Genomic DNA, 16,933 nt, shown 5'->3' on the forward strand with positions numbered 1-16,933 from the left:
CCCACCAGAGGCCGCTGTTGACTGAATGACTGACTGATAGATCGACTGACCCACCCTTCTCCTTCCCTAAACCAAACCAATTTTATTGATCGACCCGCCCACCCACTTCCCCAAACCCAACCAACAATTTTGGACTAGGGTTAGGGATGAGGTTGTGAGAGCACATTAAAAAAGCATTGGATGCAGCTCGGATTGCACTGCAACAGGTCTGCAGAAAAAAATATATCAGTGTAGCATAACATAGTGAATGTATTTCTGCACACACACTATAAGTTGTTGTTAGATCTCCACATAAAAGTTAGAATCTGCACTGGCCTATCTAAAGAGTTAGTGGTACCAACTGATGATCAAAAGTAAAATTCAACCTCTTCCCAAAAGGGAAAACCAGCAACTATCAAGAATGCCTGATTATTTGGTGTGATGGCTTTGCAATCAAAAAATGTTGTTATAATGGAAGTCACTGAAGGAAAAACAGCCAAGAACATAACGAAAGGATAGTCAGTTTGAACAGTGAACAAACAACAACTTTAAGCAGACCTGTAAAGTCTATAATCTATTTGCAGGACAATACTGTCAGCAGGAACCACACATACAGTGTCATTGAGTTTTCTTCTACAGTACATGAAGTCTCTGCTGTGCAAGATAAGAAACCTGAGTGTCAAACCACTCTTATATTGTTGACACACGGCCGCTGACTGTGAAAGACTCGAATGTGGGACTCTTATCAGTTCTGAACACAATCTCGTGTCTAAGAGAAGCAACGAAGATGAACTCAGATCAGCTTTTCCTGTGCAGATCCTAAACAGAAAAGACAAATGAACTGTTCTGAGATCAGCAGGACTCAGGTTTGATGGATGTACCGCGTGATGTGAGATTGTGAGTGAATGTGGAAACTGTTCTGAGATCAGCGCACCGTGTGTTGGTTCATGAAGTAAAGCTACACAGTGATGCGGCTACATTCCATGAGCGTTATGATGTGAAACAGCAAAGCACAGGGAAACAATGATCACATTCATCACATTCATCCGTCATTTTCCTCTCCTTTTATCTCACGCGTTCTCCCTCCCCTTTCCTGAGATTTTACCTGCACCTCAACCGAAGGTGGCCCTTTGAAGAGGCGATACTGACACCGGACTAGACCTGCCAACCCTCGCGGCCTGTAATGTCATGTAGATCAAACACTTACAGTGGCACCTCAAGTATTTCCCATAGTCACAATATTCATTCATTCATTTTCTTGTCGGCTTAGTCCCTTTATTAATCCGGGGTCACCACAGCGGAATGAACCACCAACTTATTCAGCAAGTTTTTACGCAGCGGATGCCCTTCCTGCCACAACCCATCTCTGGGATACATCCACACACACATACACTACGGACAATTTAGCCTACCCAATTCACTAGTACGCATGTCTTTGGACTGTGGGGGAAACCGGAGCACCCAGAGGAAACCCACGCGAAGGCAGGGAGAACATGCAAACTCCACACAGAAACGCCAACTGAGCCAAGGTTTGAACCAGCAACCCAGCAACCTTCTTGCTGTGAGGCGACCAGGGCCGGAGCAAGCTGAACTGCCGCTCTAGGCAGAGGACGATCATGCCGCCCTCAACCCCAATGTGAAAACGAAAGTGACCGGTTATGTAAATGAAGTGAGGTGTCGCGGACCTCTTTTCCTGCGCACTATGCACGGATATAAGTAAGGACGCGCGGGTGCTGAGGGAGGGAGGGAGGTCTCGCGGACACTGCGCTCTCTATTCTGCCGCCCTATGCGCTGATATAACTGAGGACATGCGGGTGCTGATGGAGGTGTCGCTGACACCGCCCTCTCTTTTCTGTCGTCTATGTGCGAATATATTTGAGGACGCGGGTGGTTAGGGAGGTGTCGCGGACATAACTGAGGACGCGGGTGGTAAGGGAGGTGTCGCGGATGCCGCCCTCTCTATACTGCCGCTCTAGGCGGCCGCCTAGTAAGCCTCTATGGATGCGCCGGCCCTGGAGGCGACAGCACTACCTACTGCGCCACTGCCTCGCCCTAGTCACTGTATCTGAATGTCAAATTAGCGCTATTGGTTTTTAAAATGTCAAGCAAAAACATTCGAAAATGTGATTAAGAGTTTAAAAACAATAGAAATTATATCCCAGCCTGATCTCACAAGGAAATGTAACTATTTTACATTTTGTCAGTTTAGTGGCTAACTGGTACGAATTCAGTTCTATGACGAGTTTAGTCATAGAAAAATGTAGATTTTTTAAAAGGAGGCGTGGCACCAAACCCCACCCCTAAACACAGCTATCAATGGGGGATGAGCAAACCATACTCAATTGTACAAATGATATCGTACTAATTCATACGAATTAGTCACTAAATCAAAAAGTTACATGTCGCCACTCTTAAATACATTAGTATATTTTAATAACAAACTTTTGAATAGCACATCTTTGCATATTAGCATATTATCCCACTTAGCAAAACTTCTCTGGCCCACACAATCAGGTTATGCTTGGCCCACATGCCGCAGTGAATTACAGTACATTACTGGACCAAATCTGGCTTAGAGACAAGGGCCAAACATGGACCATATCTGGGCCAAGTCTCAGCCAAGTTAATAACTCATAACTGGGCCAGAAAGGTTGGTGTGTCAGGATTGCAATGAAATCGATAAACCCATGAAGCGTTGTGCTTTAGGCACACTATGGGCATGCTTTTTCTCAAAGTGACCTGATTGGTAGAATTCTTTTTCTTTACTCAAATTATTTTAATGTATTTTAAATGTGGGTCAAGACTCACCTGGCCCACATATCAATTTTTAAATCTGGGCTAAATACTACGTTTTACATCAGGCCCAAATCTTGTGTGCCGCCTTAAAGACGGTGCCACCTCTGCCAAACCCGAGCTATGTTTGGCCTACATGTTGTATACTAGTGCACACGTTTCTGGCACTCACAATGTAGGTAACCCATATATGGTTACGATAAATGTTATTGTTATTAACATCTTCTTGAACATCGTCATCGATATATTTTGATATATATGGTTAATAAACATTGTACACAATAAACAATGGTGTTTACTTTATTTCACAAATATTGTGATCGAGACGCGCAAATGGGGAGCATTGTTTCCGATCGCCATTCAATATAATAGACTGAACAGTTTTCTATCAGTCATCATAGGTGATCAGTCAATATTATCTGGCAATAATATGGCAGATACTCGTTTGCAGGCCTTGCTGAACGATCTATATTGGACAGGTTTTATTTATATAGTGGATTCATATATAACAAAGGAAATAATAGCAAGTTAATATAGGCAATAATACATTTTAAATGTAATAAAAATCTTTTTACATGTAATAAATGTATAAGACTATAGTAATATTTTACTCAAGCTATTAAATAGTGTATATTTGCTTAATTTTCTAGTAAGCAATATATTGTTTATAACCTAAAGTTTAGCAATAGAAACAAAATAACTATTAATAATTAATTTAAAAGAAATAATAATAAGTATATATATAACAGCTGTGACAGTTTAGTAAAAGATAGTAGTTTATAATCAGATAATCAGTTAAGATAATCAGTTTATAACTATATAAACTGTATATAGTTATATAAATATATTGTTTTAATGATTAATTATAGAAATTCCTTTTAATGTGACACATTGTTGTTTGCTAATTTGAGTTCAGAAACTGCAGAGATGTTAAAATGATCGTTACGATAAAAATAATAATGACTGAAATGGGAAATCATATCTGTGAAATTCAATAGGTGGCGATAATGCTACGGAGTTAGTTAGTTACCATATATGGTTTCCCTAAATCGTGTGTGCTAGATTGTGTGTGCCTGAAACGTGTGTGGTTCTGCAGTTCTGCAGCTGGATATATTTCGCTTCAGTTGGAAGTACATGAACAAACTGAAATAATAGTCTCTGCAACTTCCGGTTCATTTTAATAAAAAGAGTTTAGTTGACTTTACTTAAACCCATCAACTTGTCATTTTTAAGGCAACGAGTTTACTCACTTTTTAAATGTCGCTGGAATATGCTCGTATTTGTTATGCACTCTATACTTTGCTGAGTAAAAAGTACACAAAAAAACAGTGGATGAAATCAGTGTTGAATCAGGGATGTCATTACTAAATCAGAACTCCACAGGTGAACCAGTATATGTTTCATATAGAACCTGCATGTCTGCTTAGATGTGCTATGAATGACCCTGATATGAAAATGTGCAATCCTGGAATCTTGTGAACAATCTTCAAAATATGAGTATACTGTAGGTATTACAAAAACCATCATCGCCCTTTACTGAAGCACAGCACCACCTGGTGGTACCTCAGAAGAATGAGGTCTAGTGGAGGCTGTACATTTCCTGCACTGATTCAAAGCTGCAAAATTAAACTATTATCAATAAGGCAATGTGATTAACATGTAAACATTTATTTAAATGCAACCGATCCTGTTTTATGTGTTTTATGAGCTTAAATTAATTTAGTAGATTAGTGTTGCCTCAAACACTTGAACAACACTAATATATACAGTGCTCAGCAATATTGAGTACACCCCACTATGAAAATGAATGTTTTTAGCGATTTCTCAGTGAATATATAGGCTATGTATTTTGGTGCATTTAAACAAAGCAGATTTATTAAATAGATATATTTGTTAAAATAATATTTTAATCACCAAACATATTTAGGAATTGAAAGATAATACAATTAAATTCAAGCAAAATATTGAAAAAAAATTACAACCTACAAAACTACATTTTTCTTTCTTTCTTTTTTTTGTTACTTTTGATTTTTCCTCTTTTTTAAAATTTGTATTTAATATTTTTCTATAACATATACATTTCGGGCGACGCAGTGGTGCAGTAGGTAGTGCTGTCACCTCACAAATACAACATATAAAAATTCTGATTTAATAAATTGCAATGCATCCGGAAAATATTGACAGTGCTTCGCCTTTTCCACAATTGTTTTTTTACAGCCTTTTTCCAAAATAAATTAAATTAATTTATTTCCTCAAAATTCTACACACAATCCCCCATAATGACAATGTGAAAAAAACGTTTTTTTAAATTGTTGCAAATTTATTAAAAATAAAAAACCTGAAAAATCACATGTAAATCAGTATTCATAGCCTTTGCCATGAAGCTCTAAGTTGAGCTCAGGTACATTCTGTTTCCACTGATCATTTTTGAGATGTTTCAGCAGCTTCATTGGAGTTCAACTGTGCTAAACTCAGCTGATTGGACATGATTTGAAAAGGCATACACCTGTCTATATAAGGTCCCAGAGTTGACAGTGCATGTTAAAGCACAAACCAAGCATGAAGACAAAGGAATTGTCTGTAGACCTCTGAGACAGGATTGTCTCGAGGCACAAGGCTGGGGAAGGTTACAGAAAAAATTTCTGCTGCTCTGAAAGTTCCAATGAGCACAGCGGCCTCCATCATCTGTAAGTGGAAGATGTTGGAACCACCAGGACTCTTCCTAGAGCTGGCCGGCCATCTAAGCTGAATGATAACGGGAGAAGGGCCTTAGTCAAGGAGGTGATCAATATCTCGATAGATAGAGCTCCAGCGTTCTTCTGTAGAGAGAGGAGAACCCTACGGAAGGACAACCATCTGTGCAGCAATCCACCAATCAGGCCTGTATGGTATAGTGGCCAGACAAAAACCATACCCCGCCTGGAGTTTGCCAAAAGGCATCTGAAGGACTCTCAGACCATAAGAAACTAAAATCTCTGCTCTGATGAGACTAAAATTGAACTCTTTGGGGTAAATGCCAGGCGTTACATTTGGAGAAAAGCAGGCAGTGCTCATCACCAGGCTACTACCATCCCTACAGTGAAGCATAGTGGTGGCAGCATCATGCTGTGGGGATGTTTTTCAGCAGCAGGAACTGGAAGCCTACTCAGGATAGAGGGAAAGATGAACGCAGCAATGCACAGAGACATCCTGAATGAAAACCTGCTTCAGAGTGCTCTTGACCACAGACTGGGGCGACGGTTCATCTTCCAGCAGGACAATGACCCAAAGCACACAGCCAAATTATGAATGGAGTGGCCTCACAGCAACTCGGTGAATGTCCTTGAGTGGCCCAGCCAGAGCCCAGACCTAAATCCTATTGATAATCTCTGGAAAGATCTGAAAATGGCTGTACACCATCGCTTCCCATCCAACCTGATAGAGCTTGAGAGGTACTGCAAAGAGGAATGGGCAAAAATTACCAAAGACAGGTGTGTCAAGCTTGTGTGATCATATTCAGAAAGACTTGAGGCTGTAATCGCTGCCAAAGGGGCATCAACGCAAAGGCTGTGAACACTGATGTGCATGTTTTCAGGTCTTTTATTTTTAATAAATTTGCAACAATTTCAAAAACTCTTTTTCCACATTGCCATTATGGGGGATTATGTGTAGAATTTTGAGGAAATAAATGAATTTAATCCATTTTGGAATAAGGCTGTAACATAAAACAATGTGAAAAAAAGTGAAGCACTATCAATACTTTCCGGATGCACTGTACAATTGTCAATAATTCAAATAAACACTATTCAAATTTAGATTGTTTTGGCATTTTATTAGCTCCCTGTGTAAAATCCTGCATTTTTAGTCTATTCTGATAAACACTGTAAAAAAACACTGCATTCCATTCAATTTCTTTATGTTGTCCCAACACAAATCGATAAAGTTAACTTAATTGTTTTAACAAATGTAAGCGGATTTAACATGAAACAATTAAGTTGTCCCAAAACAAACCCAAGAATTGTGTTGATTCAGCTCATTTTAGACAAGTAGCTTGAACAAACAGCAAACATCATTCTTTTGAGTGAAGGAGAAAATCAAAAGGAATTGTAAACCTGTGTTTGGGACACATCTTAGGGTGGAAATGTTTTGGGATCAAAGTTATGCTGTCCTACGTCTAGATAAAAACACTATAGTATCATAGGCATATAATTCAAGCCTCATCACGCAGATCCCCGCTCTGTGGTTTGACTTCTTGAAATGAGAGACACTTTACGCAGTTGCTTTAGGGAAAACAAATATGCATCCTACAGAAGCGGAGATCTTTTTGGAAGGAGTACACAGGATAGTGTCACCCAACCTGTAGGGGGGAAAAGATGAAGAAAATAATAGTTAGAATGCGGTTTCTGTGGTATGCGGCCGTGAAAGATCTGCCTGTTGTGTCTTGCAAAAGTCAGTTTCTGAAATATGACAGTTTGTCTAATATATGCAAACCCTGCATGCATGTGCAGGGTCACATCTACAGAATAGTCACATTTTGGTGTCGGGTTTTTTGTTCCTAATGTATAGACAGACGGACTGCTGAAATAGATTTGTTTCGTATTTAACCCTTTCAGTGTCTTGGATGACAGTGATGTCAATAGGTGCTCAAGCTAAATTGCTCCGAGCTGTGTTTAATTCATATGGTAAGCTCACACACTCTTGTACAACTATCTTTATGGGTACTTCCCATCAGGGTGCAAATTATACATTAACGATCAAGGGGGTCAACTTTTTCGGTAATATTTGTGTGAAACATGCTTAAAGTAATCAAATGTAAGTATTTATTTCTACTATATCTCACTTTTTAATGAATTGTTTTTAAGTTTTCAGTGTTTTGAGAGATATTTAGTGTATTCTGTCATAAAGTATACCCTGATTTGCCATTTCAGAGGTTACTGTAGGTCAAACTATAAACTGCAGCAATTTTACTTTACTTTTAGGCTGTATAAAGAAACAAACAGCTTTTTTTTTTTTACAAAAAAGTGTCTATCGCTGAATTATTATAATAATAATAATAATAATAATTTTTATTTATATAGCGCCTTTCCAGAGCTCAAGGACACTTTACAAGGAATGCAACAAAAGGATAAACAAACATACATGAGGTCAAATATAACAAACATGAATAACACAATCGAAACCTAAGAGACATATGAACAGGATAGTGGTGGATCAGATTAAGTGGTCAGTTTGGTAGATCAGATGCAAAGCATTCAGAAAATAAGTGAGTCTTAAGTAAGGATTTGAATTCAGAGATATTATTAGCAGAGCGAAGTGAGTGTGGTAGAGAGTTCCAGAGTTTGGGTGCAATTCAGCTCCCATGTTTCCCCAATTTCTGTTTAACTGAGAGAAGATTTTTTCAAGACATTTCTAAACATAATAGTTTTAATAACTCATGATGACAATACATAATATTTGCCTAGATATTTTTCAAGACACTTCTATACTGCTTAAAGTGATATTTAAAGGCTTAACTAGGGTAACTAGGTATGTTAGGGTAATTATGCAAGTTATTTTAACGATGGTTTATTCTGTAGACTACCGAAAAATAAAAAATAGCCTCGGCTGGGTCAGTTGGCGTTTCTGTGTGGAGTTTGCATGCTCTCCCTGTGTTTGCGTGGGTTTCCTCCGGGTGCTCCGGTTTCCCCCACAGTCCAAAGACATGCGCTATAGGTGAATTGGGTATGACAAATTGGCCGTTGTGCATGAGTGTGTGAATGAGTGTGTATGGATGTTTTCCAGAGGTGGGTTGCAGCTGGAAGGGCATCCGCTGCATAAAGCATGTTCTGGATAAGTTGGCGGTTCATTCCGCTGTGGCGACCCCAGATTAATAAATGGATTATAACTCCAGCCAGCAGGGGGTGGGGGGGGTGGGGAGGGGGGTTCCAGTAATGCTCATTAGGGAGAGGGTGGACAGGAGAATCTGACGACTCATCATATCAAAATCAGAGGATATTACCGGTAAAAAAAAACCCTGATTATTTGGACGTTGCTTTGGCAAATCCACAGTGTAACATTTAAAGCTTGTAGTGTTTGCTCCACCTGGTGTCATGTTTTTAAAAAGACAGCTTCTTTTCGACATATGTTAGTTCTCATCTTGACCGTCTCTATTTCTTCTGAGTTGTTATGTTATTCATAAAATATAAAGAAAAAATGGGTCATCATTCGCCAATGCTTTATTTTTTTTAGTCAAACATATTTTACTTTTCATCAGGAATTTGATAGACCCTCCAGAATTTTGTGATTCTGAAATTACAGATATTAATGTCAAAATTAATAAATTGTTGCAAAACTCAGATGAGCTTGCCATTTTTATAAATTGCTGCAGATTACTGCCTATGGATTGTTTGTCGGTGCATCACATGACATTATTATATAGTAACTAAAAACCTAAAACTTTAAAATAAAACAAATAAAAATAAATTAGGATTTACAATTTAAATCCTATTAAATCCATTTACTTTGGTTGCAGTTGATTGTGTTTTGGCTTAGCACAAAGTTAAAAATAATTCCATGTTAACCATATACAATAAATAAAGCTGAAAATTTACTAAAACATTCATGTTGTTTTAAACCTGGACGATTTTACTTAATTTATTTTGAAGATGTAGGCTAACAAAATAGGGGTTGCAATAACATTCAGTATATATATAACATTCAGTATATATATATATAACATTCAGTATATATATATATATAACATTCAGTATATATATATAACATTCAGTATATATATATAACATTCAGTATGTATATATATATATAACATTCAGTATATATATATATATATATATATATATATATATATATATATATATATATATATATATATATATATATATATATATATATATATATATATATATATATATATATATATATATATATATATAACATTCATATATATATATGAATACTTTTTAAATAATATATTTAATTATACATAATTTATATACAATTTAATAAATTTAAAAAAAGAATATATATATAGGTTTTGCGTTGGTGTATATTTATTAAATACAGTTTGATTTGTAATGTGATAAATAATGAACATAGCCTACTTAGTATAATAATAAAATACAATTTAATGGGTTGTTTAACTAATAAAACTAGGTATAATTTCTGTTTTTACATTACTGTTATGGTTGGGGTGGGGCTAGAGCTTAATAAAATACAATTATTGTGTAATTTAACAACTAAAACAATTCTAACTTGTTAGCTAGAAGCTGCATCCCTTCTAGCAAAACCCCCCACGCTGTTGCTTTAAGGAAACTCGTCACTTTTCAGAATGACGGAGCACATGTCCCAGCATGCATCGCTCCGCCTCAGTAGTAACCTACGGCGGGTATTTCCACGCTACTATGTTTTGCGTTCAAACATGCGTATATTTTGAACGCTCTGCATGAAGTTAATGTGTTTTTACGGTCTTTTATTTTGAGTGTGTTCGTTTCTGTTTGAAATCTTGAAGCACTGACTTAGTGAAGAGTGAGACAGACAATAATGAAAGTAACAGACCCGGCTACAGTGCCCGCGCTGCTCGTGAACTGTGCGCTGAGCGCGTGCTCAGGTCTGGACATCACCGCTGTCACTCTGTGAGGGATGTGGCGGGAGCTTTATATCATTCTGCAGGAAACCGGCACGCGCACAAGCTACCCTCGCAGACTAATTTCATAACCATAACCTGTAAATATAGTAGTGTTAATCTGTAAGTATGGAGAAGGTCGGTCTGCTCGTGCTGCTCTTTATCCTGACGTCCAGTTTGACAAACGCCGCCAAACTCAACATACCTAAAGTTTTATTACCTCTCGCCAGAAGCACAAAAATTAATTTTACACTGGAAGCAACTGAGGGATGTTATCGATGGTAAGTACACGGAATATATCTTTATATGTTTATTTATTAGCGTTATTAAGATGTACTAATATATCGTGTGTTATGAATAGACGTGTCACGTGACAGAAGTTGAGTACCTGCAGCAGTGATAACATGGTGCCTTATGAATTATTAAGAGGACTTGTCATATGCAACAATAAAATTGTTATAACGATGAGAAATTCAAGCACGTGGTGCTGCTGTGAGAGAGGATGTGATGCTTGTTCTGCTTTAGCTGCTATAAATGACACAATGGAAAAAAATACATTTTATTTTTATTATTTATTTATTTTTATTTTATTAAAAAAATTTAAAAATAATAAAAAAAACTGTTTATTCCCCAGAATTAACATCTAGTAGGACATCTAGTAGGCTTCTTCCGGTGACACATTTTCTTTCTATGATTGATCGTTCAAGCTTTTGTCACTGTATACAATGTTATGACAATATTGATCTAAACTGTGAATAAGATTACTTAAATGTGTCACCAAAAATACTTGGTGTCTTACTTTTTGTATACATATTTAGAATAAATACATGCTTAAACTAATTAAATTGCAAAAGGGTTATACAATAGGTCTCATTTTATGATAAATGCTCATTAGTAAACATTAGCTAGTGCATTAAAATCAACAGTGAGAAATAGCCATAGTATAGTTATATGATACATTTATAAAAAAACAAACAAACAAAAGTTTATTACTCATGAACTCGACTATGACTTTTGATTTGAATGCTTTATTAGGCATTAGTTACCATCACTTAATTTTAATTCATCTTTATTTCTGTAGTGCTTACAGTGTAGATGTCCAATCAGCTTGGAATAGATGAAGAAAAGAGAGTAAAAGCCATAATATTTCAATCATCACGTAAGATTATATGCTAGTAGCTTATAGTTGTAATTACATTGACTTTATTTGAATTGAACGGATGTTAACAAATGCACCAATGGCCAATAAATGAGCACATAATTGTCAATGTCGTAGGCTAGATTAGCATGTAAATATGTTCATATTTGAATATTAAACACAGATTAGGTCAGGGGTCACCAACATGGTGCCCGCGGGCACCAGGTAGCCCGCGAGGATTACATGAGTTGCCTGTGGACCTGTTATAAAATTAGCTTACCAAAGCACCACATACCAGTAAGCTGCATCCAATTTTTTTTGTAGCTATTCTTTTTAAATCATTGTTGACAACTATTGTGAGAAATCATTAACATGATCAGTGTCTTCACATAGATGAATATCATTAATTATTGATAACATATAATTAAAAGTAAATTGAGCAAATTTGTTATTTGGAAGTGTGTATCAAACTGGTAGCCCTTCACATTAAACAATACCCAAGAAGTAGCTCTCAGTTTCCAAAAGGTTGGTGACCCCTGGATTTGGTGCTGTCGTGACTGCCAAATAGCACAATATGAATATTATTTTTAAAAAGCTTGTTCAAAGATTACACGATAAATAATTATTTGTGGTATTTTCGTGTGTCCATGATACTATTATTTAGATTATTCAAAATTTTGAAAATGAGTATATACCTGATTTCTAGAGGTCATTGTCATGAACATTGTCAGCCAGTAGAGAAGCAAGAGGAGGGCTGAAAGAGGATAAATGAAATCATTCTGATGCAAGACAAATTGTTGTGCTTTCTGTCTCCACAGGTCATCCAACCGGCCGGAGGTGGCCAGTATCGAGGCTGTGGATGTGGATGAGCGTCAGTGCTCTCACAGGGCGGTTCTGCAAGCCCGCTCGACTCAACCGTCCAGACTTACCAGTATCATCCTCGCTGAGGACATCTGTGAGTGCCAGCTGACTGGTCTTTTTTTGATCATGTAGGCCAGAGGGTGCCCAAACTGTCCTGCAGATTTTAGCTCCAACTTGCCTCAACACACCTGCACAGATATTTCTAGAAAGCCTAGTAGGAGCTTAATAGGGTATATGCCGAAGCATGCTAATAGGACTTTTAATTTGACAGTAATCTGGGTTAAGTGCTTCCGGTGAACTGTATGCCAATGCAAAAATCGTCTCATTTAAGGTCAGTTTATTTAAAAATCAGCGATTTCCACTGGCTGAGTGATATCCGATATAAAGTGGGTCTCAGATTGTACAAGAAGCCCTGCATTAAATTACATTTCCCTCCGCCATGTCTTTATAATATGAGCATTTATTTTACCGCAGTATATTCAATGGAGCTTTTGCGCTAATTTGCCGATTCTGACGGCCGAGTGCGAGTAAAAGGCTTTTTGTCTCGTTTTATGCTTGATCAACAAAATTAATGGCAGAGTTTATTTAACTCAATGTATTTTAATTAAATTACAACATCAATACTGTAAAAGGAACCATATAAAATGGAAAAAAATTCACAATAACAGGTCACTGGAAGTTTACCAGTATGGGAAAAACACTAGCTCGGCATATACCATAGCTGCGTCCCAAATCGCATACTTATGCACTATTTTACGCCATTTTGTAGTATAAATAGTGTAAGTAGTGCGTTCACATTGAAAACTCTCAAAATAATAAGTGCACTTTAATTACCCGGATGATGCACTCATTCAGCCGGTAAATGAAGTGTGTAATGATGGACACTTCACGCACTCAACGACCGCAGGTTTGCTTACGTAGCGGAAGAGGCGGAGCTATCGGACGCACATGTTGAATAACTTTATTTATTTTGGATAGTGAAAGAAAAATTCTCCTACGAGAGTGATTATAGCGCCTCCGGATGGTAAATGCGGCAATACTCACGCAGGTATTACTTGATAATTCAGTCGTTTATTTCACTGATTTGGCAACCGTCAAACATCATCAGGGAAACGGTTTGAATTTCCGCTTAGTAAAAAAACATTAGTGTGCCATTTGGGACAGCACTACATACATATACTATCCTGTTGAGTGTGTAAGTGCATAAGTACATAGTGCATGAGTGCATAGTGTATAGTGTGCCATTTGGGACACAGCTCATGTTAGCTAGCCCAGGTGTGTTTGATTGGGGTTGAATTTAACTTTGCAGGACACTGGCGGTCCAGGACCCAGTTTGGGCACCCCTAATCTAGGCCATAGTTCTCAAACTTGATTCCTTAACTTTTTAGCTACCTCACGAAGGAAAAAATTGTTGGATTGCATTTCTTAACTACTAATGTTGCTAGGTAACGCACAGTACCGGAATTAATACATATACTATAAAAAATCTGAAAATATGAAGTGTAAGACCAATTTATTAAAAACATATTCAAAATAAAACATTTTTGACTATTAAATCACTTTTATTTTTTGAGGTGTGCTGGAAAAAATATTTAAAATTCTCATTTAACATGCTTTCCTGTTTTTTTTTTGTTTAGTTTTTTTACAATAAAACCAAAATCAAGTGTAGTTGTGCAACAGGATTATGTTTGCTTGATTTATTTTTATTATTTTTTTAAACCAACAATAGCCCCTTTCACACAGTGATACCGGTAAATATCTGAAAAATTTCCGGAACGACTTTACCGGTATATTCAAAAAAGCGCTGTTCACACAGGCGAGGACGTTACGGAAATTTTCCGGAAAAGAGCATTCACACATCCACTCCAAAATACCGGTAAATTCTGACATCATTCACCACAAATGAGCTTTAAACGGCTGCGCTTGTATTTGTAAACATTTGACTAAATTACAAACTCTGTGGATGATCTATATTGTGAACAACTTTCGCAGGATCACTTTCACATGTCGAGATGTTCATAATATGTACGTGTGCAGGCGCTCACAGGCACACGCAAAGCTTGAAGGTAAACAAACAACGGTTTATCATAAGCATGTCATCGACGATTATTTACACATTTGGCATAAAGAAGAACATATAAACGTGATCTGACTAACTTCTAGCAGCTAAATGTGTCTGGAAAAATATTCAAAGGTTTTTATTCTCACAAACCGCGCGGACGTAAATGCGTCTGACTGTTGTGATTGGCTAAAGCAGACGTCTCACGTCAGCACGTTCTAGACGTACACGCGCTTATTCCGGTAATCTTCCTTTTGCGTTCACACAGCGCAGCATTCCGGCAAATTGCCGGTAATCTTACAACTTCTCTTTCCGGAAAATAGCCAGAACGAATTTACCGGTATTTTCAAAAAGGACCTGTTCACACATACAACCCAAAGGTCTGTATGTGTTAAAGGGGCTATAGTTGTGTGTGTAAACCATTATTTAAACAGTCAAAACATGGTCAACCGTTTGGTAGAGAGGGCAGTCAAAGGGTTAAGGCAGGGATGTCAAACTCAATTCCTGCACAGTTTAATTCCAACCCTAATTAAACACGCCTGATCAAACAAATTGAGTCCTTCAGGCTTGTTAGAAACCTACCTGTAAAGCTGCGGTCACACTGGACTTGTCTCCCCATAGACGTCCATTCATACGCACGCGAATGCGTCAGACCGGAAACGCAAGGTCACGCGTCAAGTTTCGCAGGTTGCTGCGGTGCAAAGTTCAAGCTTGGTGAACTCTGACCTGCGAAATCGCATCACTTGACTTCGTAAGACCAATCGAGGATCAAAACATGACCTCTCTGGACAGAAATGTAAAACATGGAGCAATCGCTCGCTTTTTTAATGTCTAACAATCTTGTTTAATCCCGCATCTTTTTGCAACGCCGTGCGACAGAATTTCGCACACACAAACTCTTGTGATTGCAGCTTAAGTGTGTTGAAGCAGGGTTGGGGCTAAACATAAGTGTTAGCCGGTTTTAAGAGTTTGTTTTTCTTTTTTGTGTGTTTCTGTAGTAATACAGTGATTTTAGCAGCTTCTGTTTGCTAACACACACTGCAATTGTCCCATGTAAGACCTGATGTAGTTTAGTGCTTCAGTGGTGTGAGAGTCTGCTGGTGGTGTGCTTTCAGTGACGGGACAGGTACTGCGATGTGATGCTATAGTGGACGTCATCAGTGAGATCCAGATCGAGTCGACCACACGAGAGCTTCATCTGGAGGACTCTCCACTGGAGCTGAAGATCCATGCGCTCGATTCAGAGGGTGAGTCAAACCTGCTGACCTGCTCAGACTTGCAGGAAGGGGCTGAGAGGTCAAAGGTGTAGCTCAGCTCTCAGGGTCATTTGATTATTATCAGTTTTATTATCAACTTGTATTTTGTTGTACAAACACTTCATCGTGGCAAGGCAAGTTTATTTATATAGCACATTTCATACACAGTAGCAATTCAAAGTGCTTTACATGAACAGGAATAAAAAAGTATAAATAAAATTCAACAAATCAGATGAAAACAGCGTAAAGACAGTTTTTCCACATTCCAAAACACTGCTGTATCATATTTTCTCATTTTACTCTGGGACTTCGCCATTCTGATGATCACCCCCCCTCTGTGGACTTTTTCGGTACCTATTAATCTACTGCTGGGATTCCCTAACTTTTTTATTCCGGGACCCACCTAGGCAAGTAATTCAATCTCAAGACCCACCATAATATTTTATTATGGAAAATTAGTTAAAAAAAAATGTCTCCATTCAAAGCAGTCAAAAATGTGTGGTGTTTTTGGATTTTGCGATTTGATATGCACAAAATGAGGCTCGAAGTGCTTTTTGTGGGATGCTGGCTGTAACTGTGATATTTTTTGTTGTTGAAAAAGATCCTCTTCTTTTTTCAGAAGAGAATATGATCAACCTTTGATCAAGCCCCTGGATTATGATCAAGCCCCGTCACATCGCAGTAAACTCCACTCTAGTGTATAGTCATAAGAAACTAAATAGCTTTTTGATCGACTACTACAAGCTGGGAAAACGTCAGATAAATATGCCAATGCAATTAACGTTATCGCTGAATTGATCTAATATTTACACATTTGCTTGAGGAAGGAATAATGGGGGTACTTACATTACTATTACTACTTTCCATAACATCTATGCCCTTCCATAACATTAGCTGACGTTAAAACTAACAGATAGCACTAGAGCTATTTATAGCACTATAGCTTTATATAGCACTATAGCTATTTATTGATTAGCAATCTGTCAACGTTGGTATGTAAAGATATGGGACAACAAATAGCTTCAAATGATAGAATACATAGCAAACATTAGAAAATATTGACAATAAAATAAAAGGTTTAGCCTATTAAAATCAATGTCCTATCCAGAAATTCAATAAAGCTATAAAATCTACTTCACTTTTAATTGTATTTGCATATTGATTAAAGTTACTATAGTTATTTAGTGAAGAGCAGCAAATGAATCTCCCATTGTGTTTTGTTTGATAACAGATGAGTTAATGTAAGA

General features: G+C 37.5%; 2 protein-coding genes across 4 annotated transcripts in view; both read left to right on the forward strand.

The window, feature by feature from the left end:
- Positions 1-16,933, forward strand: part of zgc:113278 — an 852,580-nt gene that overhangs the window by 247,980 nt on the left and 587,667 nt on the right. The window lies entirely within an intron of this gene.
- nup210 (nucleoporin 210) overlaps positions 10,101-16,933 on the forward strand; it is a 74,494-nt gene continuing 67,661 nt past the window's right edge. For both annotated transcript variants that reach the window (XR_012398948.1, XM_002667560.8), the window contains exons 1-3: positions 10,101-10,653; positions 12,329-12,465; positions 15,546-15,677. Coding sequence is in view for 1 of the 2 variants with exons in the window: in XM_002667560.8 (XP_002667606.3) it covers positions 10,502-10,653; positions 12,329-12,465; positions 15,546-15,677 (421 nt within the window). In the remaining variant the exon portion in view is untranslated. The remainder of the gene's footprint in view (positions 10,654-12,328; positions 12,466-15,545; positions 15,678-16,933) is intronic.

Source organism: Danio rerio, chromosome 23 (assembly GCF_049306965.1).
Source record: "Danio rerio strain Tuebingen ecotype United States chromosome 23, GRCz12tu, whole genome shotgun sequence".
NCBI lineage: Eukaryota > Metazoa > Chordata > Actinopteri > Cypriniformes > Danionidae > Danio > Danio rerio.